The 21,372-nt window shown below is 56.9% G+C and overlaps 8 protein-coding genes across 8 annotated transcripts; 3 read left to right on the top strand and 5 right to left on the bottom strand.

Moving 5' to 3' along the window:
- Positions 1-3,692: 3,692 nt before the first annotated feature.
- Positions 3,693-5,494, top strand: BU26DRAFT_587886 (uncharacterized protein; the record flags this gene model as incomplete). Its single annotated transcript, XM_033834702.1, has 4 exons — positions 3,693-3,806; positions 3,855-4,356; positions 4,463-4,702; positions 4,755-5,494. 4 exons carry the CDS (start codon positions 3,693-3,695, stop codon positions 5,129-5,131), a joined length of 1,233 nt encoding a protein of 410 aa, XP_033688086.1. The 3' UTR covers positions 5,132-5,494.
- A 2,327-nt stretch (positions 5,495-7,821) lies between these two features.
- Positions 7,822-10,156, bottom strand: BU26DRAFT_214430 (uncharacterized protein). The gene is made up of 3 exons (XM_033820689.1): positions 9,626-10,156; positions 8,742-9,572; positions 7,822-8,684 (listed from the first exon to the last, which is right to left on the bottom strand). The coding sequence occupies exons 1-3, from the start codon at positions 9,932-9,934 to the stop codon at positions 8,082-8,084; spliced, it is 1,743 nt and encodes a 580-aa protein (XP_033688085.1). The 5' UTR covers positions 9,935-10,156; the 3' UTR covers positions 7,822-8,081.
- A 574-nt stretch (positions 10,157-10,730) lies between these two features.
- Positions 10,731-12,415, bottom strand: BU26DRAFT_418213 (MFS general substrate transporter; the record flags this gene model as incomplete). The annotated part of the gene is made up of 3 exons (XM_033823241.1): positions 10,731-11,567; positions 11,618-12,152; positions 12,213-12,415. 3 exons carry the CDS (start codon positions 12,413-12,415, stop codon positions 10,731-10,733), a joined length of 1,575 nt encoding a protein of 524 aa, XP_033688084.1.
- Positions 12,416-13,198: 783 nt separating this feature from the next.
- Positions 13,199-15,586, bottom strand: BU26DRAFT_501333 (uncharacterized protein; the record flags this gene model as incomplete). Its single annotated transcript, XM_033826563.1, has 3 exons — positions 13,199-14,453; positions 14,502-15,075; positions 15,133-15,586. 3 exons carry the CDS (start codon positions 15,584-15,586, stop codon positions 13,199-13,201), a joined length of 2,283 nt encoding a protein of 760 aa, XP_033688083.1.
- A 657-nt stretch (positions 15,587-16,243) lies between these two features.
- BU26DRAFT_501332 (uncharacterized protein) lies at positions 16,244-17,008 on the top strand (the record flags this gene model as incomplete). Its single annotated transcript, XM_033826562.1, has 3 exons — positions 16,244-16,297; positions 16,352-16,595; positions 16,716-17,008. 3 exons carry the CDS (start codon positions 16,244-16,246, stop codon positions 17,006-17,008), a joined length of 591 nt encoding a protein of 196 aa, XP_033688082.1.
- A 301-nt stretch (positions 17,009-17,309) lies between these two features.
- On the bottom strand, positions 17,310-18,551 carry BU26DRAFT_601268 (uncharacterized protein). The gene is made up of 2 exons (XM_033835255.1): positions 18,332-18,551; positions 17,310-18,282 (listed from the first exon to the last, which is right to left on the bottom strand). Exons 1-2 carry the CDS (start codon positions 18,393-18,395, stop codon positions 17,684-17,686), a joined length of 663 nt encoding a protein of 220 aa, XP_033688081.1. The 5' UTR covers positions 18,396-18,551; the 3' UTR covers positions 17,310-17,683.
- A 438-nt stretch (positions 18,552-18,989) lies between these two features.
- Positions 18,990-20,036, top strand: BU26DRAFT_418365 (uncharacterized protein; the record flags this gene model as incomplete). Its single annotated transcript, XM_033823245.1, has 4 exons — positions 18,990-19,015; positions 19,065-19,103; positions 19,156-19,375; positions 19,425-20,036. The coding sequence occupies 4 exons, from the start codon at positions 18,990-18,992 to the stop codon at positions 20,034-20,036; spliced, it is 897 nt and encodes a 298-aa protein (XP_033688080.1).
- Positions 20,037-20,178: 142 nt separating this feature from the next.
- On the bottom strand, positions 20,179-21,335 carry BU26DRAFT_515454 (Sybindin-like protein). The gene is made up of 3 exons (XM_033828073.1): positions 21,114-21,335; positions 20,944-21,066; positions 20,179-20,885 (listed from the first exon to the last, which is right to left on the bottom strand). Coding segments are annotated over exons 1-3 (468 nt in total). The 5' UTR covers positions 21,116-21,335; the 3' UTR covers positions 20,179-20,542.
- Positions 21,336-21,372: the final 37 nt, after the last annotated feature.

The raw sequence follows: 21,372 nt of genomic DNA, 5'->3' as shown, positions 1-21,372 counted from the left end.
TTGCAAACCGGGTTCCTGGGATGCGTGTGGTCGTACCTTCGAACTCGGGTGCGATGTGAAGGGGGACAACGGCGACACGCCATGTGCGTTACAGTTTCTATCTTCGCATGTGGTATTAGGGTGTTCGAGGGCTTGTGCCCGGACGTCTGGAAGATGACTGGCACTGGGTCCGAGGATCGGAGGTACAAGCAGGAGACATGCTGAGACTCGAGGACGCACTGGAAGTGGTCAAGTATTTGTGTTCACGGCAGGTCTCTAGCGGTACCCTTTTCGTGCTCTGACGCGTCGAGGTATTCAAACTGGGCTCGGAACTCCCAACCGTTTCTTTCGTGTTACCGGTGATCAAAATAGATCCGAGTACCTCCCTGTTTCCCTGGGCCACCATTCTCGCGTCATCGAGACGTCGAGTCTGCCTATGACGAGCAGCTGAGGGAGTAGACGATCGTCTCAGTTCTGCAGAGACTCCACGATGTGCCATTCGCAAAATGGTCCAGAGAGGAAGTATATACTTGTGGTACCGACCGTGATGGTTGAAAGGGGTGAGGTCAGCGGTTAGGAATGACATGGAGCTGGCAGGCAAGTCTTGCCTGTGTCGCACTGTGTCTCTACGGTGAAGCGCCGACTGGTGGATTTCGACGACACATCCCTTACCGAGGAATAGCCAGAGATAGGGTCCTGGGCCTCATGCAGCAGTTGTCTACCTTGGCTTGCTGCGGTGCCATGCTAACGTGACTTCGAATGTTGTACGACCTCCCTGGCATATCGGCTTCAGCCAACCGCGGACACTCCCCTGCTGACGAGCGCACCTGCAATGCGGACGATCGTACGGCGCACAGAGAAGTGAGGTCGTTGATCCCGACTCGAGGTGCCGGGCGCGCTGGGATGCAGCCGGCCACCGAGGAGCCAATTTCGCCCTACGAGACACGAAACGGGACGAGAGCAGAGATGAATGAAACTTGCAACAAGGGCTCGCCTTTTGCCATGGATAGCACCAGGATGCGGACGCACCTGTGCTCGCTGAGATGCAGGTGCACCACACGCACGTCAGCAGCATTCCTGGCCAATTGGGCGCGTCGCATGTTAGGGCAAAAGAGGCTGTGTGGCCGCGGGTCTTTTGGCAAAAGTCCGGCCGGTTGCTGAAGCAGCGCCGGAGCGAGGTGAAGCAGGAGCTGAAAGCATCTGGGATCGGGGGACCAAGCAGCCCTGTAGAGGGGCCGGGAGGAGCAGTTCGCGAGCGCACAGGCGGCGGGCTGTGTTGAAGGGCCGGGAGGGGCAGATTGATCGAAAACGTGGCGGGCGTGGCCGAGGCGGACGCGGGATTGTCTTTGGTGGTGCTGGCCGTGCACATGCTCCACCTCGCCATGGCTCTTCACCCGTGGTTGGGCGTGCCAGATATTGCGCTGCGATACGACCTTCTGACCCAGGGGACGGTATTTTTAGGGCCCGCAGCACGCTGTGCAGCATGTCGGCAGCAGTGCACGATTGCGCGCGTTCGCACGCGGGCATCGCGCAGCGGGCAGGGCGGCGGCGACGGCGACGGCGACGACGGAGCGCCAATATGGGGGATCGTCGCTCACGGCGGCGGACGTTGCTTCTTCCTCGGCGCAGCTGGCGGGTTGGGCAAGAAGGGGGCCGGCGTGGAGAGCAGCGGGATCCTCGTGGCGTGTCTTACAGGCGGCGTGCAGACGCAAGCAGGCATAGCGCTGCCTCGACGGCGGGCGACGGGCAGGCTCCAGACGAGCACGCAAAGGCCAAAAAGCCCTGGGTTTGGCTAAACTGGCGACGGCGCACCAGCAAGCAACCCCAAATCCTTCCCACGCCCGCCGGCCAGCGCTGCGCTGCCACCCATCCCCCCCGTGCGCTTGACTGCTGCTGTACTGTGGAATGCTGCGTGTCGTTGCGTGCAAGCGTCCTGCCAGTGCCAGTCCCTCGCTGTCATCCGTCTCCGCCGTCTGTCTGACTGCGCTCTGTCTGACCTCCCGGCACCTGTTCGCGCGCAAGACAGGGTGCCATATTAAGTGCAGCTAGCCGCCACTAGGGGCTGCTGAGATACACGAAGCCTTGATTGAACGATTTCCCACGTGCGGGCGGCTTTGTTCTGGGCGCCAGCACCGGCATTAATTGGCTCTCGCCCTGCCCTTGCGGATCCCTCTCTGTGACCTCTGGTCTTCCTCCGCCGAAGCTCCACCTCGACTCCCATCCCCAGTTGTTGTACATACGGCCAGACCATCCGCCGCCCGCTGGAGAGCCCCGTGTTCCCCCCTCGGCATCAATTGTACTCCCTCCGCGCCCGCGGGCCCGTTCTGAGCCCGTCTATGCAAGGCACGCCCGTCCTCATTCAGCCGGCCTCGAGGGGAGCACTGCGACGTTCCCTTCTTCTTCTGTCTCCCTCCGCCCAGGACATGTCCTCGAGTCGGATGTCTGCCGTACCTGCTCCACGCTGATCGACCACTCACTGCGCGCGCAGTAAGCCGCCCTCATCTGGACCGCTGAGTTTCTTTTCTCCGCCGCTGCTCTTCTCGGGACGCCAGGTCAACCTCACTCTTTCTGTACGACCGCGACAGGACGCCACGCCGCCGCTGCTCGACACGCCTGCCGGCCTGCTGAGATCGGATTCCCATCCAGCGCCCCGCTCGACGCCTGCCTGTCGCACTCGCGCCTCCAGCTCGCTCTCATCGCATCATCCCAGATCTGGCTGTCTGAACGCCGTGCACCAGCCCATTGCCCGGCGCCGCCACCCCTGCCGTTGCTTCCCAGCGCCGTCCGCCGGAGGGGAGCACTGCAGCCACGTCTGTTTTGGCTGCGAGGCCCATGGTGGAAGCGTAGTGGGCGACGCGGCTATCGCTCGTTTGGCCTGGTGTTGCTGCTGCTGGCCCGAAGAAGAGCGCGCGGCATCGTCGTCTTGCGCGCCGCAAGGTGACTGGATTCCCGGTTGCCGGAAATCTGAAGAGCGCGTCGATTGCGCCTGCCGGCGAGATCGAGCGTGCTTGGCGGCAGGAGATTTGTTCTGCCCCGCCTCACGACGACGTGGGTGCCGTTCTGGGACGGCCTCCCTCCTGCGCTCCTGCCCTCGTGCGCTCCTGCCCTCGGCCTCTCCGCCTCACCACTGCACCGCACTGCACCTCACCTCACCTCGCACCGCTCCACTCTCTCTTCTTATCCCGCCAATTCCACCCGGAGACCCTCTGCCACGCCCACCAGTCGACGCTGACTGCTGCTGCTACGGCCAGCCTTGCTTACGCGCTATTGGCCAGTCTCGCCCGCTGGCCTGCTCTGCATCACCATCACCATCACCCACCAGCCGTGGACTTCGCACCCGCCGTCGCTGCTCGGCCTCGTCGTAGTGCAGAGAGCACGCCGATAGTTCCCCGTTCGCCACCATGGACTCTGTTTCTCAGCAACGGCCGCCTGGCGGCCTGTCTCAACCCCAGGCACTTCCATCTATTGCTTCGCTGACGAGCAACCTCTCTCCCTCCGAGCAGAGCCCCGTTCGCCTCAGACAGCACTCGGAATCTCGCGACGCCCGTGACTCGGGCAATTGGTCCATCTCCCAGAGCAAGCGTAAGGTTCCCCCAGCCGCCTGTCATTCAGACGTCAACCAGATGTCTCCAGCTTCCTTACCGTCTTCTCCGTATTCATCTTCAGATGAACGAGCTGACCGGTATACAGACTCATCTGGCGTGTCGAACACGATGGGCTTGCAGCTGCAGACTATTCTCAACGCTGAAGATTCACCTTCTCGCAACTCTGTGCCGGACACGCCCTCCTCGGCTCGGTATCCATCCGGACTGTCTGCAACCCAGCAGGTACGCTTGTCCGCTAGTGGTCAAGATAGCGGACTGACCCGGACACAGCCCAATGCTCTGCCCTCGCTGAACCAGGGCTTTGACAACCGCTTAAGCTTCGAGGCGAGCTCACAGCTGAGCGGTTCGCACTTCGACTCGCGACGAAGCAGTGTGGATAGTCGCATGAACGCGGGAATGACGCACCTCGCCATCAGCCCAGGCTCACCTTACGACAGCCAGAATGCGTCCCGCGTCTCTCTGGTCTCGAATCTTCAGCACCAGCGAGGCATCACCACGGCCGAGCAGCGCCCCAATGGAACCTCCCCGCTTTCGCCTCTCGGCCCCAGGGCTGGACCACGCGCAAATCACCCTCCCCGGCGGGCGCCTGTCATTAACCCGAACCCCAGAAGCGTGTCTGGGATGCCAGATCCGATGGCTGCTGCTCCGACCAAAGGTTATGCCTGGGCTTTCCCGGCCGAGCCTGAAGACAGAAGAGGATCCAGCAGTGGTGAGTCTAGCGTTGGACATTCTGGTCCATCACGCCAGAACAGTTTCGCCGCATCTGTCAATAGTAGCATCTTTACCGCGGACTCCAATCTCCCCAACGGGCAGAAGAGATTAGACGACGGCACGCATTCCTATCTCTATCTCTCCCAGACAGTACTGACCTCGTCTAGACATCCCCACTACCCATCACCATTCGATGCAACACCGCAGTGTGACGAACCTCCAGACTGCGGAACCGCCGAGTGCCGCGGGCAGCGGAAACTACAGCCGAACCCCGGAGCTCCGGGTGAGCCATAAGATGGCCGAGAGGAAGCGTAGGAGCGAGATGAAATCACTATTTGATGAGCTCAATGGCATTTTACCTAATTCTCCTGGGAGCAAGTCCAGCAAATGGGAGATTCTGACCAAATGTATGTTCTCCTTTATGTGTTGCCTCGATTACCTCTTCTGACTGTTACCTAGCTATTGAGTACATCAAGAACCTGGGGCGAGCCCATGAACTCGCACGCGCTGAGAATGCTCGATTACGGCCCGACGCCGAATATTGCCGCCGAGCACAAGAGGAGAGTGAGTTGTTGCGTAATGAGTTGGCGGCGGTATGGCAACACCTTCGTCGCCTCGAGCCCGGCAACCCGCACGTCTACGGAAGCATGACCGGCATGCTGGCGCAGCAATATGCGAATACGCCCTCGTCGACGACAAATGTACTACCGCCCCTTCAGCCACAGCAACCCCAGCCAGCGCCGGCACAACCTTCGCAATGGGGAGCTCCCGCTCCGAGTGCGATGCAGGGAGTCGAGTTCGGTGGCGCTCGAGCATATGAGCACCCGCATCGCTAGCCGTTAATTCCCACCGTTCAACACCATCCATCCAAAGACGTACTAATGCTTCGATATTGTCCTCTGTACAATAGCATATTTCCTGCATCCTCCACGACTCGCGGATTTTGTCGCATATACCTCACACCTGAAAATCGTCCGACACGACGCTAATTTCCTTCGGTCACGAACGGCCGCGTTCTGTTACAACAACTACCCAGGCGTCTCCGCATGGCTATTTTCATTTGTTATACCAAAAGAGGAGGGAGCGGCAGGCATGTGATTCTGGCGCTAGGTAAAGAGTGGGAAAGGGCACAGGCAGGCAGCTGCTGTCCGTCGGATCGCGCCTTCTGCGACCTATTTTTCGGGATATCCAAGGTATTTCGGTGATTCTTTTTTGGGGCGGATTACTTGACTTCTACACCAACCATTTTGTTGGTCGCGCAACCAACTACCTACGGGAATATGGGAAGGTGGATATGGATCATGTGTTTTACGGAGTGGGACCCCAAAAGTATACTTCGCTCATCTATCCTACCTAGCAGACATGACGCTGTTCTAGAGGGTGGTTTGGTGTACGAGGAGTGGAGCGAAGCGCGCCTGTAGCCATGCTTCTTCGTCAGTTTTTTCGAGCGCAAGCATAGGTAGCCACAAGCAGATGCATCTGTTCGATGGTGTGGTTTCACACAGGATCAAGCTACTCTTTCGCGCTTCCCTTTCGCATCGCCGACTTTGTTGGAGTGTGTTTACGTGTCACGCTTTTCGTTTCGCCTCACTTCGCCTCGCCGCCTTCTCCCTTTCGGGGTGGGGGGTTTTTTTTTTGGTTTCCTGGCAAATAGTGTAAGTGGATCCCCAATGTGAATCCGACTGGCGTTTTTTTAAAGTTCACCAAACGGATCCACGGCCGTGGGCTGTCATCGAGTCATGTCCAGCAGCCGGTTTCCCTCGTGTCAAAACCTTTTGAAGCCGGGCTCTACCTTGTCGTCGAGCAATTCTCAAAAGCCGAGTTTTTAAACTTTTCTCCACATTCCGCTGCTTCCCCACCACGCGACAACAACAGGCAAGGTTCGAATTGTTTCAGAAGGTTCGCCCGCTGTCGCCGCTGTCAATACGAAACGCCGGGATGGACCTTTCCCGGACACCGGGCGGGCAGAGTTGCTACTTTGGGTAGTTGGTGGCTAGTGGAGGGAGGACGGTTTTGGAAATGCGGGTGTGCTGGATATAGAAATATATTGGAGTAGTGGTGGGATTGTAGAAAGAGGTAGGAGAGTGGGCTGAGAGACGGATGTTTCAGGAGGGGGAGAGATGAGGCAATGTGTGCGATGTTTCTACAGTAAAGCGATTGTGGCGGTGCGGTGGATGGATCCTCCTGGATAGGAACCTCATAAAAATGGGTTCACAAACGCTGATTGTGGGTGTATTATGACAGCGTATCGAAGACCTCCAGCCGGTGGCAGCTCTACGCTCATGGTCTTTCCATGCTTTCCCTCTTCGATGCGCCCAGGAACCCCACCAACTATAGCTCCACCAAGTCCCACTCTGCAAACCCTATACCGCGTGTTCGGCGCTACTTTCGGTCCCTCTCGAGAAGGTCGAACGCCGATCTAGACGCGATATCAGGTGATAACTCCAGCATACCTGCGTCCGTCTCGCTCCGGTTGTATGTACTCAAAGCATGTCCTTCTTTGCTAGCTCCAAGGTTCCGCACATGCTATGTTATATCAAGCGAGCATACGTAAGACCAGCATACCTACCTTAGATATATCCTGCAGAAAGACCGAAATGCAACCCTCCCTCCAAACCTTACCCACAGCCATTCTCCCACATCCCCTGGCTATACCTCCAACCCTCTATACTGTGGTACGAGGCACCGGCCCCGAAACTCAGTTCACCTTAGTTCTCGTCACGTAAAGCGCAGCACCACGCGGCACTCGTGGCACTCGCGTGGCTAATGACCTACAGCACTCGCATTATTCCACCGGCATAAAAAAAAGGAAGACCCTCGTCCCTTCGCAAACGGCGGCTTGCGCAGGTGCAGTGCAGTACCTAGTAGCAATCACTCAACTCGCATGACGTCTATTTAAGCTCTTCCCCAGTCCGACTCATGCGCGGCAGACAGCACAGCCTTATCACGGCAACCCAAGGGTGAACAAGGCAAGGCAGGAACATGATCTGCAGCGGGCCGGGAAATGACGACTATCTGGACAGCGATCGATGCCAGCCATGGGTCGGAGATCGTGGAAAAGCAAAGGGAGGGAAAGCGTGTGCCGGACGGGAACGTGGCCGCGCGTGTTTCGTGTTGGGGAATGGGGGCTATATGTCTCCCTTGTATATACTGCTTTGAGGTGTGATTTGTGATGCCAAGGGTGTGCTTAGTACGGATCATATGGAGCGGGAGGATGGGATCATGACTCAAGGCTGAAGGGAAATGAGACGCGATAATCGTCGACATAAGAGGCACTGAGAGAGACGCTGTGGGCTGTTGTAATGGCAAGTATGGAGAACGAATTGAAGACGACGGGACGTATGGTGAGGAGTTATATGGACATGAGGAGATTTATTGAACAGCTACTCGGGAATCAAGCCCGCTGAGCTTTGTTTCCGGTTGAGCCCGGCAAGCAATGCAACCAGCGACCAGCCCAACTTGCTGATAATAGCAAGGAGGGCCGTCGCTCGCCACCAGATGGTATCCAAACAGGTCAATCTGCCAAGCCGAAGCGTGCTGAATATCGTACATGTCGTACTCAATGTGCTGTGCACCGCTCAACGGACCACCAATACAGTCTGAAAGTACTCAAGGAAATAGTCGAAGAGAAAGAAAATAGTCCCTTGGAAATCGCTTGCTCGTGGTAGTCGTACTCCGCCGGCCAGCCAGGTGGTCAGTTCATTAGAGGCATTAACATAGGCCGTGCCCGTCGTCAAACGTGCCGTCATCTGCCATAGCGCATCGAAAATGCAGACGTGTTGGGGCTTAGAAGTCCCAGAAGCCAGTTGCGCCTTTCCGCCCACCCATGCTATCCCCTGTCTGCTTGACGCCCATATTCTCCTTCTTCTGCACGGGAGACTCCTCGTACAGGCTCCAATTGGATTCGGTACCCTTCCGCGCGCCCATACCATTGCCAGCAGTCTTGATGCCACGGTTCTCAGGCGAGTCTTCGTATAGACCCCAGTGGGCGTCCATGCTCTTGTGGACCTTCTTCTGGTTCTCTGAGGGCTTGTTGCCGTTGAAGGATGACTTCTCAAGGGCAGGGCTATCGTCGCGCATTTCCCAGTGGGCGCCAAAGTCTTTCTTACGGTTCTCATTCTTAATAGTAGTCGTAACGTCGTTGAGAGGCCGCTTGGTGTCGCCCTTGGGGACATCGTCATCGCCGTCATCATCCGCGGTTGAACCAATGACGTGCTCCTGGTAGAGGCCGAGGCCCTTGTTATGTAGACGGCCCTTGGACGCAGCTTGGTTGCGCTGTGCTTCCTTGCGCTCGGCTTCTGGAGTTCCATCATCTACAAATTCGAAGTGCATGTCGGCATCCGGGCGCGCCTTGTGAACTACGGGGCGGCGAACGGGGGAGCCCTCATCCTGTGGTAAACAAAGTCAGCATTCCGAGTCATTGTGAAGCAGTGAAGCAGGATCAACCTCGAAAATCTCAAAAGTCTCAGGCTGGAAGAAAGGACCGACCTCATCGTCGCTCCACCCAAAGTGTCGGACGGCCTGGCCCAGGACCTTGGGCTTCACCTTGTCGGGTGTGACAAAGTCCTCAAAGTCCCACTGTGATAGGTGCTTGGACTTGGTCGCCGGCCGAGCCGTCTCTCGCACCTTGGGTGTTGCATCTTCGTCACCATCCCCAAATTCGAAATGGTTGTACTTGGTCGCATGCGTCTTGACACCCCTCGGTGTAGGCGCCACCTTCTCCTCCTCCGTCTCTTCGAACAGGCGGTTGGGCTTGAAGTTCTTACCGGCACCGGACTTGGCTGGAATGCCACGCTTCTGCGGGGACAACGGGTCGTTTGCCGGCGACGGGGACGGGGGTTCCTCGCCGACGAACAGCTCGGAATACTCGCGTGGCGGAGGCTTCGCGGATTGTGCGCGCGGTGCTATCGGTTGCGAGCCGGAAGCGCTGTCCTGATTGACGTCGCGGGGCTGAAAGAGGGACAGAGTGGCGTGCGGGTCGTTCATAGCATTGTTGGTCGACCGCCTCGAGCTGAACGGACGCTCCGTAATCGAAACCTCGTCTGCACCGCGAGCTGCAGTGGAAGCGGTGGAAGGGCGAGAGGCGGGCGCGGATTCAGGCTGGGCGACCACGGCAGAGCTCGTGGAAATGAGGCGGCTCTGGTCTCTGCCATCACGGAGGGGCCAGTTGCGCGCGCGGGCGCCGATGACGTCGATTTGCTTGAGGAGCGAGCCTTGGTCCCAGTACAGGCGGATTTGCACGATCTTCTGCGCGTTGTCGAAGTGGACCATGTGGACCTGCGCATGGCGCGTTAGCACAAGTCGCCGGGATTGCACGCGCCCTCACGTACCATGGGGAATGTCACTATCCTGTCCGCCACGAAATTGTCGTCCAAGCCGGGCAGGTATGCGCCGCCGCCAGAACTGAACTCGATGGTGGTCTCCACGTCCACGCTCAGCCCATTGGCGCCCTCGATCTTGCTCAGGACCTTCTGCTCCGTCTTCTTCAGCAGCTTGTCCTGCACCGCGAGGTGCTTCATTATCGCGCCGGCATCGTGGATGCTCGTGAGGGTCGTGATGTAATGCAGCGACGCGTTGTCGGCGAGCGCGCCGGCCGACGGGCTGGCCAGGAAGGCCTGGTATTTTGCGCTGAGCGACATGGCGGACGCGCGAATAGGGGCTAGTAAGCGTGTTGCCTGCAAGATGCTGTGTAGGAGCTGTGCGGGCGTATGGATACGGGTGCGAATGTGCGGTGGGCGGTGGTCGTGGCGGGACGAGTGCAGAGGTAAACAAATAGTCGGCAGTCGTGTTGCGCGACGGGCAGTGGAAAGAAAAAGGAGGGAGGCACCGAAGTGAAGGGGAAGTAAACAAGGACGCAGAAATGGCCAGCCTAGCAGGAGCAAGACCACACGCGCCCTTGAGGGATGAATTGCTGCGGGCCTCCTGCAGGGGCATCCTGCCTACCCGCATCTGATCAAGTGTGAGGGTGGTCACCGCCGCTGGCCGGCCAGCACCGACGCCACACACGGCACCCGCCACAATCTACCCAGGCCATGCGGAGAACGCGCGGAGGACGAAGCCGTGGAGCGAAAATCCAATGCGTACCTAGCTAATAATACTGTGTACGGCGTGGCGGAATATACTGACAATCATGCGGATGAGCCCGGTGTCCTCCGTATGCTCGTCGCCAACACTGACCAACCGTTCCGCCAATTCCGCCAACGTATCAAACCAACAGCCGAACGGGGGCGTTTCAGGAGCCGGCCACTGACGCTCGTATCCAACATTGGCCCTGTTCACATGCCGCATATGCAGAAGAGAACGTCGATACATAAATAAAGAAAGAAGGCAGGATGCACAGTGGGTAATGAGAGAATCGCGTAAGAGCATAAACATCGAAACACCAAGAGATTGTGGGCGTGAATGAACACGCGTCTGTCGCGTCGTCGACGCTCTTCAGGCGGCACACGCGTTCTTCTCCGCGTCAAAACACGTCTCCCAGCACAGCACTTCGGACGGGAAGTCGCCGCCTACACTTGGCCTCTCCCGCACGAACCAAGCAAGGGCGGCACCCAAAATGCCAAAGAGGGCCAGGCAGGTCCACAGTGCGACGTTTGTCGTCGCAACGCTGAAGTCGTTGCTCAAATAGAAGCTTGCGCCAGAGACGGCAACAGCGAGCGCCTTGAAGAGGCTGGCGACTTGCATTAGGCCGACAACAGTACCTGCTGAGAAGGCGTCGGGTGTCGTGTTCAGTACCAGGAGAGCGACGACGACTGAGGCTCCTCCGCTAAGGGCATGCTTGATCAAGATCGACGCCGTCGAGGTGACAGCAACAAAGCCCGTTGAGCATGCCGCTGCCATGGCAAGAAGAGGAGTGAGCGCGTAGATAGCCGGGAACATTAGCGATACCGATCGATATAGTTTGAGCAGGCCGAACTTCTCCACGGCTTGAGGGATGACGCCTAGGATGGCTATGCCTGCGATTCCACGGACCATCAAAACGGTAAGCCCAAGCCAATCGCAGGGGATTCCCATGCCACCGTGCTCGGAGTTGCTGTGGCCAAGGTGAGGCAGCAAAACATCAAAAGTTGCCGCGTGGAGGGAGAGGAGCGAGAAGGAAGCCAGAAGAACCAAGAGCGAAGGAGCCTGTAGGAACTGGTTGATGGTGATGGGCTCTGGCCGAGCGAAATCTACGACGGCAATCGTGGGATCGTCCAAATCATTGTCGGAGAGGAATGCGGCCTTCTCGCAGTCCAGGTCCACTGCGTGTTGCTTAGACTCGAGGGGCAGGGTCTATTGGTACTATCAGCGATCATGCCAGAGTATTGATAGGGCGAACTTACCTCTCGGAGCATGATTGACGCAGTCACAGCAATCAAAAGAACAAGACTGCCACAAGCAAGCTGGGAGCCTAGGATAGGGAACTTCTCCCATACCGCTCCAGAGGCGTGGATGCTCTCAGAGACCATTCCCTGTATTATCGGCCCAATTGATCCGCACAGCGCGATCAGAGGCAGCCTCGCGACGTTCTTGGCCCTTTCCATGGTGTTCTCGCTCAAGTCTCCGATCATCGTCAGCGTTGTGACTACCACGGTTGAGCTAGCCACTCCAGCAATGTATCTGAAGATCGTGCAGCTGGCAAGATCGGTTGCGAATCCCATGCTAAGACAACAGGCAAACATAGCCCACAGTCCCAGGAGTGTGACACGGCGTCGTCCCATACGGTCGGAAAGATATCCCCAAAACAGACCGGTGGTACCGCCAAACGCGTAAGCGCAGTCAAGAATGCTGCGAAGGTAGGACGTCGAGAGGTTTCCGCAGTAGTCGTCGTCCGAGATGAGCATTTGGAGCTGTGGCTGGAGGCTGGAAGCCATGATACTGCGTCGACGCCTGCGTTAGCTTCGCGGAACTCCAGTCCAGGGAACCAGTGTAACGTACGCTTCTGCGAGAAATACGATGTACACCAAGGTCAATTGCCTCTTGCGCTCCTTGATGCTAGTCTCTAGCGCGATATCCTCCATGCCCGCCTCCATCTCCCCCTCGTCAACATCCACCTCTTCCTCATTCAATGGTACTTTGTCATACTTTGCGAGGTCCTTGACCGGAATCAAAGATCGAGTCCGCCTATGGAAACCCAACATAATGGTATTAAACAAGCAATTCGCTAAGGACTGTGACGGGCAGTTCGATATGATATGTGATCGTGGAGCTCGGGTGCACGACCGGCGCGACCCCTTCACGATGTATAAGGGACTGTGGTGGTCGCTATGGACCAATGCGTATGCAGTGAGTGACTAGAAAGTCCAAAAGACGGTCAAGGAAAGGCCTGGCTCCGCCTCGAGGGAAGTTGAAGAGGTCAGAGTGGGAGCATCGTGAGGGGATCCACAGGCGTCTTGAAACGTCCGTGCGAATCGACTCCGGATCGGTAATTAGTCTCAGCTCAGACGCACCGTTCTGAAGCACAGCGGAGATGACGCACGTGAGTTCACTTCGGCCAAATCCGGCCGATTAGAGCCGCGTTTTCTGGGGCGCATATGGGGAGTCATATATGTCACGATGCACCTGATGCATCGCCGCCGGAGTCAGCGAGATTTTCCTCCACAATTTCGTATAATTTACACTATCTGACGATCTCTAACCCTGCCTCCAGCACGGGAAAGAAAAAGAAGGGGGGAGATCTAAATCAGCTGAAAACCCGCGAAAACAAAGGTCATCTGTTGTTTGGAGGTTTTCTGTTTGAATGTCTTGCACACTCAGAAGAGCGCTATCCATAACTCGTCGCTGCATATACCATGCACACGTACTCCGCAGGAAGAAGATGCCCTAACTCCCTAACTCCAAAGGCCGTTACCACGTGAAAGAAGTAGAAGAAAAAAAAAGGTATGCAAATGTCGCTCCTCGTATACATGGCAGTAGGCAGCCAATTACTGCGGGTTTCCAAACGTGCTTCCCATCAGGTCATCCAAGGTCGTGGTCGGCTCAGCATAGAGGTTATCAAATTGACCTCCGAACTGATTGATGTCTGGGAAGAAGCCGGCGGTAGAATCAAGGTTCATGTTGCTCGGCTGAGTTGTGCCGAAGAGAGTAAAGTCCTCTGTCGGCCGGGTGAATGACACGTCCATACCTTCTCCAAAGCCCTCGTCCATGTGCATCTGAGGAGAGAACAGTGTGATGTCGGGCTGTCCGCTGGGAGATAAATGAGGCACATTGCCAGACGCCGACGTATTGATGGGGAATTGGAGCGGCTCGAATTCGAATCCAGTGCTCAAAGCAGGAGTGGGTTGCTGTTGGAAGGCATTGAAGTTCGTACCTAGCCCGCAGTTATTGAAGACGTCATTGTGGTTGATGGTGGTGTCTTCAGGAGTCACAGCATCATCAAATGATGTGGGCTCGGTGGGTGAATGGCCGGAAGAATATGTGAGCGCAGAACCGTCGGTGGTCACTGAGTCACGTCGGAAATCCTCCTGGAAGCCGTTGGCGCTCATGGCTGGGGTACCAAAGCCATACGGGTAATCGAAAGTATCGATCATCGGGACAGAGGGGGAAGGAGCAAAAGGAGTCATTGGCGTAGGCAGCGTAGCAGACTGCGGCGTGCCGAGGAATGGTGTAAGTGGGGTAGTAGGAGTACGGTCGCTACCGGTTGTTGGGGCCTTCTTCCGACCGTTGCTCTTTGAGCGGACATATTCCCAGCCGTGGGCCTTCTCCATGTGTTGCTTGCAGTTCGACTCGCGCTTGGAGGCGTACGTGCAAGGAGGATAGAGGCATTTGTATTGAGGAGGTGCTGAGGAGTGCTTGTCGTTGACGTGCCGATCACGCTCCTTCTCGGTGGGCCAGCCAAGCTCGAAGTATTTGCACTTCTCCTCTGTGCACTTCCAGGGCCGAGAATGGGTTTTCTCGTGCTTGGTGAGGTCACACGGTCGCTTGAACTCCTTCTTGCAGTCACGGCAGGTATGCATGACATCACCTGGCTTATCAGACTTCCTACGCCGGGCCATAGATCGCGTGATTTCGTCGACGTCCATTTCGTCATCGGACAAGGCTCGCTTGGTCGACGGGAATCCTGTGTGTGCGTCTTCAACGCCATCGGCAATGGGAATGACCTTGCCGTTCTTCTCACGAACCAGCTCGGCAGGACGGCCGTTGTGGCTTAGTCCACCGCGGAGAGTAATCTTCTCGTCGCTACAGGAAGTTAGCCACGTCCGGAAAGCGTACGGCTGGGAAGCATACCGGGAGTGATCCATCTCGTCAAGCTCTTCTCCATTCTCCTCTTTGCGTCGAGTGGCGGCCATGATTGCTGCGTAGCGGTGGATCTGTTGTACCAAATCGAGGAAGTAGTTGTTAGTGTATGGGCGATCCGACGGTAGTCGTTGGTCTTGTTCGGAGAGGCAGTCGACAGTCGTTCGCAAGAGTGTAATTGATCGCTCGCAGAAACGCAGATACGAAGCCGGGGTTGTCGATAGCTCCTTAAAACCGAGAAGAATGCAATAAGCTTTTGCACTCTCAGAGAGATAGCGGATACCACTTACCGGTGCCAGGAAGATAAGAGTCTTTTCGAGATCACGAAGGTTGCATATGTTCTTCTCACCAATTCGACGTGGAACGTCCTTGATCAAGGGATGAAAGTCCTTTAAATCCTCTTCCTGAAGAATAGGCTTGATGATACAGTCGTGAATCGCTCTGCAGGCAAATTCGCCGAGAGTGTGCTTCTCCTCAGCAGCGCCCAGCGCGGAGAAGGAGCGAGTAATAGCAGAGTGGGTGGAGGAGACAGACGTATTGACAGATTCATGAGCGGCGGAGCGTCCTTTATGTATGTCAGAAGGCGGGGTCCCCAAGACGGGTAGGTGCGTCTGGTCCTTACCATATTTCGATTCACCGACGCTGGAACCCAGCCCGCTATCAGAGGCGTGGTCATGCGAGGTGCGTTCCACCGTAGGCTTAGGGTCGATCTCCATTGGCGAGGCGTTCAGGCTAGCGTTGTCTAGGAGGAAGCTCGGCACTGGAAGGACCTCCGGGTCATTCAGGATGTTAGCGCTGGCTGCCGACGGCTTGTGGCCGGCGATCTTCCTATCGAAGTCCTTGAGTATGTTCGAGATGCGTTGGACGCTCGAGTCGTCGAGGAGCTCCTGGAGGCTCTCAGTGCTAGTGGGCGACCGACGAGGCATGTAGTGGTGGTTCCCCAGGTCGCAGATGTCGGAGGAGTCTGACTTGGGTGAAGAGAAGGTCCCACTCTTGCGAAGCTGCATGCCATGGGTTGAGAGGAGAGGGGTAGCCTTAATAGGCCGGCGGCGGGGGTGACTCTGAGGAGCCGACATATTGTGACTGGGTCGATCCTATTGTGGAGGAGGAACAATCAGCCCGACGCTCAATGCTGCAAGCGTATTGACGCTTATGAGTCACCAAGCCGGCGGTACTTACAGATCGGTTCGGTATCGGAGTCACCAAGGGATAACCCACCCTGCCAATTACGGGAGGGTCAAGCAGGGCCGAATCGATCCTGTTGGCTACAGGCCCGATGCACAGGCCTGGTGAAGGTGAGGCGGAGTAATCGAGGATTCACGCCTTCATGAACTGAGCGGTGGTCCAGATAACCGTAGTGGAGAGGGCCGAAACGGTGGGCTGATAGCGAAGGGCTGGTGGGAGCCAGAGGGCTTCGGAGAAGAAGGGCGCCAGAGGAGGGTGCGCGTGAAGCTGCGGGGGTAAAGGTATAAGAAGAGGGCGGCGCAGCGGGCGTCAGACGGCAAGCGGGCACGAGCAGCGCTGCAGAAAGGAGGGCGGCTAGAGTGCAGAATGCAGGTGACGAGGCCTCAGAAAACAGGCTGACGCAAAACAGAGGGCAGAGAGGAGGGTGGAGGGAGTGGGTTGGGGGAGGAAGAAGAGGTCGTGGACTTGGGCGCGGGCTGCGGTAGGATAGAAGTCGCGTCGCGAGGGCCAAGACTGCTGCCTGGAGACGCCGGCGACGCTAAGCCTCGATGCTCGATAATCCGCATCTGCGCAACACGAGCCGGTGCCATTATTCGCTGCAGGTGCGCAATAAGATGGCCTGTCTGTGACGCCAATTGCTCGCGGAAGGGCGCCAGATTGCCGGCCGCCGGCCTGCTCATTCGACCGTTCGGTTCGCCGACGCAGGTTACGTCGTCGCGGTTGCGCAGCGTGCAATTGCCCATGACGAGGCCCGCCAGTTCGTCACCAGACACTCTGCGGCCGCCGCCAAAAACGCAGTCGAAGGGCGGTCTGTCTATCAATCTGTCCTGCATCCTGCGCGCCCGCTAGCGGCCGGACCATACTCGCCCATGCCCACGCTGCGACAGCGAGGCTTGACCGGTGAGCCCCACAGGGAAACGCTTGAGATGCCGGATGCAGGGGTCGACCTGTGAATACGGCCCTGTGGCGTGTGCGCGCCTGAGGCTGTGAGCGGACGACTGCGCCATCTGGCCTCATCAGTGCCGTCATTCACTCTTGGATCAGACGGACGGCGTCTCGATGGCCAGGCTAGAAACGCTCGAACGCGGGACGGCCTCGATGGGCATCCAAACCGTACTGTGCACCGTTCACATGCGGCTCGCGATACCTGTCCTCAAGGACTGTCTGCGCACGCTCGATTCCTGCGCGGTGGCGAGTGCAACAAGTGCTCACCGGACTGCCGTGGGGGCCAGAGACAACACGAAGGAGCGGAGCTCGGCGCGGCGGCGTTGAGGAAGCCCGTCGCTCGGCAGATGTTTCCTGCGGGAACATGATGTTGAGGGTGGTGACATTTAGGGTGCTGTGCCGGCATGGTGCAGAACGGGTTCGAAAACTCACAATTGCACACGAAAGCATTGGTGCGCCTCGCTCTGACTGGTCGCCTCCTTTCTGCACCTGCATCCTTCCTTGTGAGACATTGTCGGCTGGAAAATATAGTAGGGTGGTGACCCGATAAAGACTGCGCAATCGAGTGTGATTGTCAACTTGCGCAATGGAGTCATACACAGTAACGTGGGGTGGGCTTAACTTTACCCCTCCCGCAGAGATTCAGACCACGATCGGCTGTTGGATATTATAGACGACGAAGTCGTGCTTGATTCATTCAGTGCCCGCGCGAACTATGTACAAGAAGAAGAAACAAAGTGCCTCGCCTCAACCCACCCCTTCACCTGGCTATATTGAAACCCGGGGGAGGCCATTGAAGGCCTCAACCTCGGGAATCTCAAGCCGCGAGGGAGGGGTGGGGATGGCGGATAGCGGCCACGCTTCCCGTGATGCCCAAAACGCCATTACCCTTCCTAGAGTGCTAGAACACTTTAATGAGACTCGCCCCATCCTCTTAGCAGTTTGCCAAAACGACTATGCATAAAAGAGGGTATCATGTGGATATCAAAGCAAGAGAAACGCCCAAAACGCCATTACCCATCTTAGTTCAACTCCATATGAGATTAGCGCTGGCGACGTGCGCGAGGCGCTGGGCGACTGTTATTCGGCTTCGGGGAGAGCACCTGAGGCGCCTGTGGGACGACCTTCCTGGAGGCCGCCCGGGTCGTTCGCGTACTCGCACCCGGCTTGGGCGCGTGGGCAAGGGCAGCAGCCGTCTTGGTGCGCTTCTTGGGAACAGCGAGCTCGTTGGCATTCTCTTTATTGTCGCCCATCTCATCCGATGACCTCTTCGTGCCGCGGGTGGTCTTCGGAGCTGTCTTTGCAGCTGGTTTCAGGGCTGGTTGAAGGGCCGGTTGCGTCGGTTTTCGAGTCTCCTTAGCAGGTATAGGCTTGGGGGCGTCCTTTCTAGCGGCAGGAGCCGTACGAGTCTTGCGGGCGGCAGGAGCGGGAGCTGGGACAACGGTGCGAACAGGAGGCTGTGCCAGGGCGACTTCTTTCTTCGCCGGTGCAGCTTTGGTGGTAGTCGCTGCGTCGAGGAGATCAACGAGCTTCATGTTGCGTTTGCTGCTCGGGATGCGGTTGACGCGGCGCTCCAGGCGCGACCGGAGACTCGCGATCTGCGCCTCGCACATGGCGACAAGCTTCTCTCTGCGGGTCTTGACTGGAGCTGATGTTAGTGAAAGTGCGACAGAGGAAGGGGAGCTGCTTACGCTCTAGCTCGAGATTCGCTCGCATGGTGGCTTTCGCCTCTGCAGTCAGAGCGAAGTGCGACATCTTGTTGCAGGTTGTTTGTTTGTTGTTATTCTCGTGCCTGGGAGAGGAATTGATCGATGAGAAGAGTTCAGATGATGAATTGATGCTTCTGAATACTTTTCGGAGGACGCGGAACGGTGTCGGAGTGGTGTGCGCGATTTCCTCGATCGATGTGTTGGGGAAGAAGAAGAGAGGAGGAGGAAGGCAGAAGTAGCGGGGTTTCAGTCGCGCCTGCCGCACGGCCGCCAGCGCGTCTTGGCATTTGACGCCATCAACGCGAAATCCAGTGATCCAAGCTCCCGCGCGATTACTAAGGCGATCATTGTTGCTCTATGCAGGTGCGTATTGCGCCGCCTGGCAGATTTTTGCACAACGCTCCTTAGAGACGGTCGATTATCCCTCGTCTTGGCCTTTAACCGGATCTATCTGCGCGTCAAGTGAATGCAAGTTGCCCGCGCCAGAACGGTTCCAAGGTTCTCTAAGCTTCACGTGATCGCTGCAAGGCTCGCTTGCTTGTGCTCTCAGAGAGCTCCGACTCCGACGTCCGCAACGACCTGCACTCATCTACATCTACAACTTCGACAACCCGTATCTACACTCATCAACGCCTTCACCATGGTGCTAGAGGCTTCCATGATAATGTGAGCATTTGGAAACGGACAGCTAGAGGCCTTAGCTAACTATGCGCAGTGTCGACAACAGCGAGAGTAGCAGGAATGGCGATTATGTGTATGCGGTCGCTGAGAACCAACAGAGCCATGTACTGATAATAATACAATAGACCGTCACGATGGGAAACGCAAGCGGACGCCGTAAACCTAATCTTCTCGGCAAAGACCGGAGCGAACCCAGAGTCGTCTGTCGGCCTCATGAGCATGGGAGGCAACACCCCCGAGATTCTCACAACGTTGACCACGGATATCGGCAAGATTCTCGATGGCCTACACAGGACGAAGATAAAGGGCAGCTCGCATTTCTCAACTGGCCTCAATGTGGCCGCGGTAAGTTCGGCTGACCCCAGCTGGGCGAGTTTCCACTGACGTTGCTTAGTTGGCGCTGAAGCACCGCCAGAACAAGTCCCAAAAGCAACGGATAATCATCTTCACCTGCAGTCCCATCAATGAAGAGGAGAAGGAGCTCACCAAACTCTCGAAGCGCATGAAGAAAAGCGGCATAAGCGTCGACATCATTGCATTCGGCGAGCTCGGCGAGGAGACGATTAAGAAGCTGGAGAAATTCAGCGAGGCTTGCCAGGGCAACGAAGGGTCTCACCTCGCCGTTATACAGCCCAGCTCAAACCTCCTCAGCGATTCTCTTGTCACAACGCCTATACTTGGCGGGGATGGAAGCTCCGGTGGGGCAGGAGCCGGCGGCGCCAGCGGCGAAGGAGGCGACACGGGCGGCAACGCTTTCGAGTTCGGTGTTGACCCGTCGGTGGACCCAGAGCTGGCGTTGGCCCTGAGGATGAGCTACGAAGAAGAAAAGGCGCGACAGGAGAAGGAAAAGAAGGCCAAGGAGGCTGCCGAAGGCAAGTCGGAGCTGGAGCAGATAGCGGAGGATGACGAGAAGCAGCCCCTCTTGGACGACCAAGGTCAGCCCAGCGGAAGCGGAAGCAAGGACAAAAAGGATAAAGACGACCCAGACAAGATGGATACTGCATGAGCCTGGCGTTTGTCAGTCGTGGGACCTTCAGGGTAATTGTGACTCCTGTGAGCATCAAAGGCGTTCGACGGTGGGACACTCAGGTTGGCGCATACGAGCGTTGTGCATCATAGAATCAAACCCTAGGCTAGTGTCCGTATTTCGGGCTTAGGATTAAATGCAATAGACCTGATGAAAGTATTGGATCAGCATTATCCTATTGTGAAGAACCCTCGCCTCTTTTCCAGATTCATTTATCCCAACTCATTCCTAGGCAAGATATGCTTCAATCCCGATATCATCGAGGTCAATCTCCAGCGTCCAACCCTAATCTCCATTCCCTCTGCTGCGGAAGCTGTCGCCCAGAGGCCGCTTGCCCCAGGGTCTCGTCCCTGGTATCTTTACATTCCGTCAATATTCTAATCAAGACGTTCCCGGACCAGCCTTTCCTGCTTGCATCGCCGCAGACACTACCACTTTCTAAGCCTGCGGAAGCTCATTCACATCCTAACGATCCTGTAAGTCTTTCATCCCCTCACCTTCACAAACCCATCCAGCCCACGATCAAACTTCTCACACCGAATCGGCATCTCCACCGTATAGAACGGGTTCTTCATTACAAAATCCGAATACAGCTCATAAATCTTCCGCATCATGCTATCAATGTTCGGCTGTTGGGGTTCGGTGAAGAGGAGGAACTTTGTCCCGGTGAGCGTCTGGAAGCATTGCATGCGGAAATGGCTCGATTCGAGTACTTCGAGGCCGCTCGGGCGGTTGGAGAAGGGTGAAGGGGCGAGGGCGGCGGCGGTGCTGGCAGGGTTGGTGGGCGTGGGAGGGGCTGGACAGAGTTGCTTGGTTATCGCGTGCATTCTAGGGGAACGTCAGTATATTATACAGAGACATGCATAGTGCTTGTAAGGGCGGATACCCGTGGAATGAGCCGGCGAGCATCAAAAGATCATTGCTTGAGAGCTTATTCATGCCGGTATGGAACTCTCGGTTGTAGATGAGACCGCCAGCTTTGCTAATTATGAAGAGCGCGAAGACGACCCTAAAGATTGTGAGCACAGAGAGTACGCGAATAGCATACAGACGTACATGATGTGAGGGTGTTAGGGCATTCCAATGCTGCAGGTTCTCTTCCTTAGCCGTGGAATTTCCGTCGCAGGCTTGTGGAGGCGCTCTGACACCGTCTGACCCGCCGTATAAGTAGGTTGAAGTGCCAATGAATCCAGGGCTACGGTGAAGGCAGATCCGAGCAGCTAGTTTGGCATCCCCCCAATCGGTGATTTGCTTAGGTCTATATCGCGACGCACGGACCGTTGGTGTTGAGGCACCGGTGACAGGGGTCTGACCG

Source organism: Trematosphaeria pertusa, assembly GCF_010094035.1.
Source record: "Trematosphaeria pertusa strain CBS 122368 unplaced genomic scaffold BU26scaffold_3, whole genome shotgun sequence".
In the NCBI taxonomy this organism is placed as follows: Eukaryota; Fungi; Ascomycota; class Dothideomycetes; order Pleosporales; family Trematosphaeriaceae; genus Trematosphaeria; species Trematosphaeria pertusa.
This window is presented reverse-complemented; position numbering and strand designations above follow the sequence as displayed.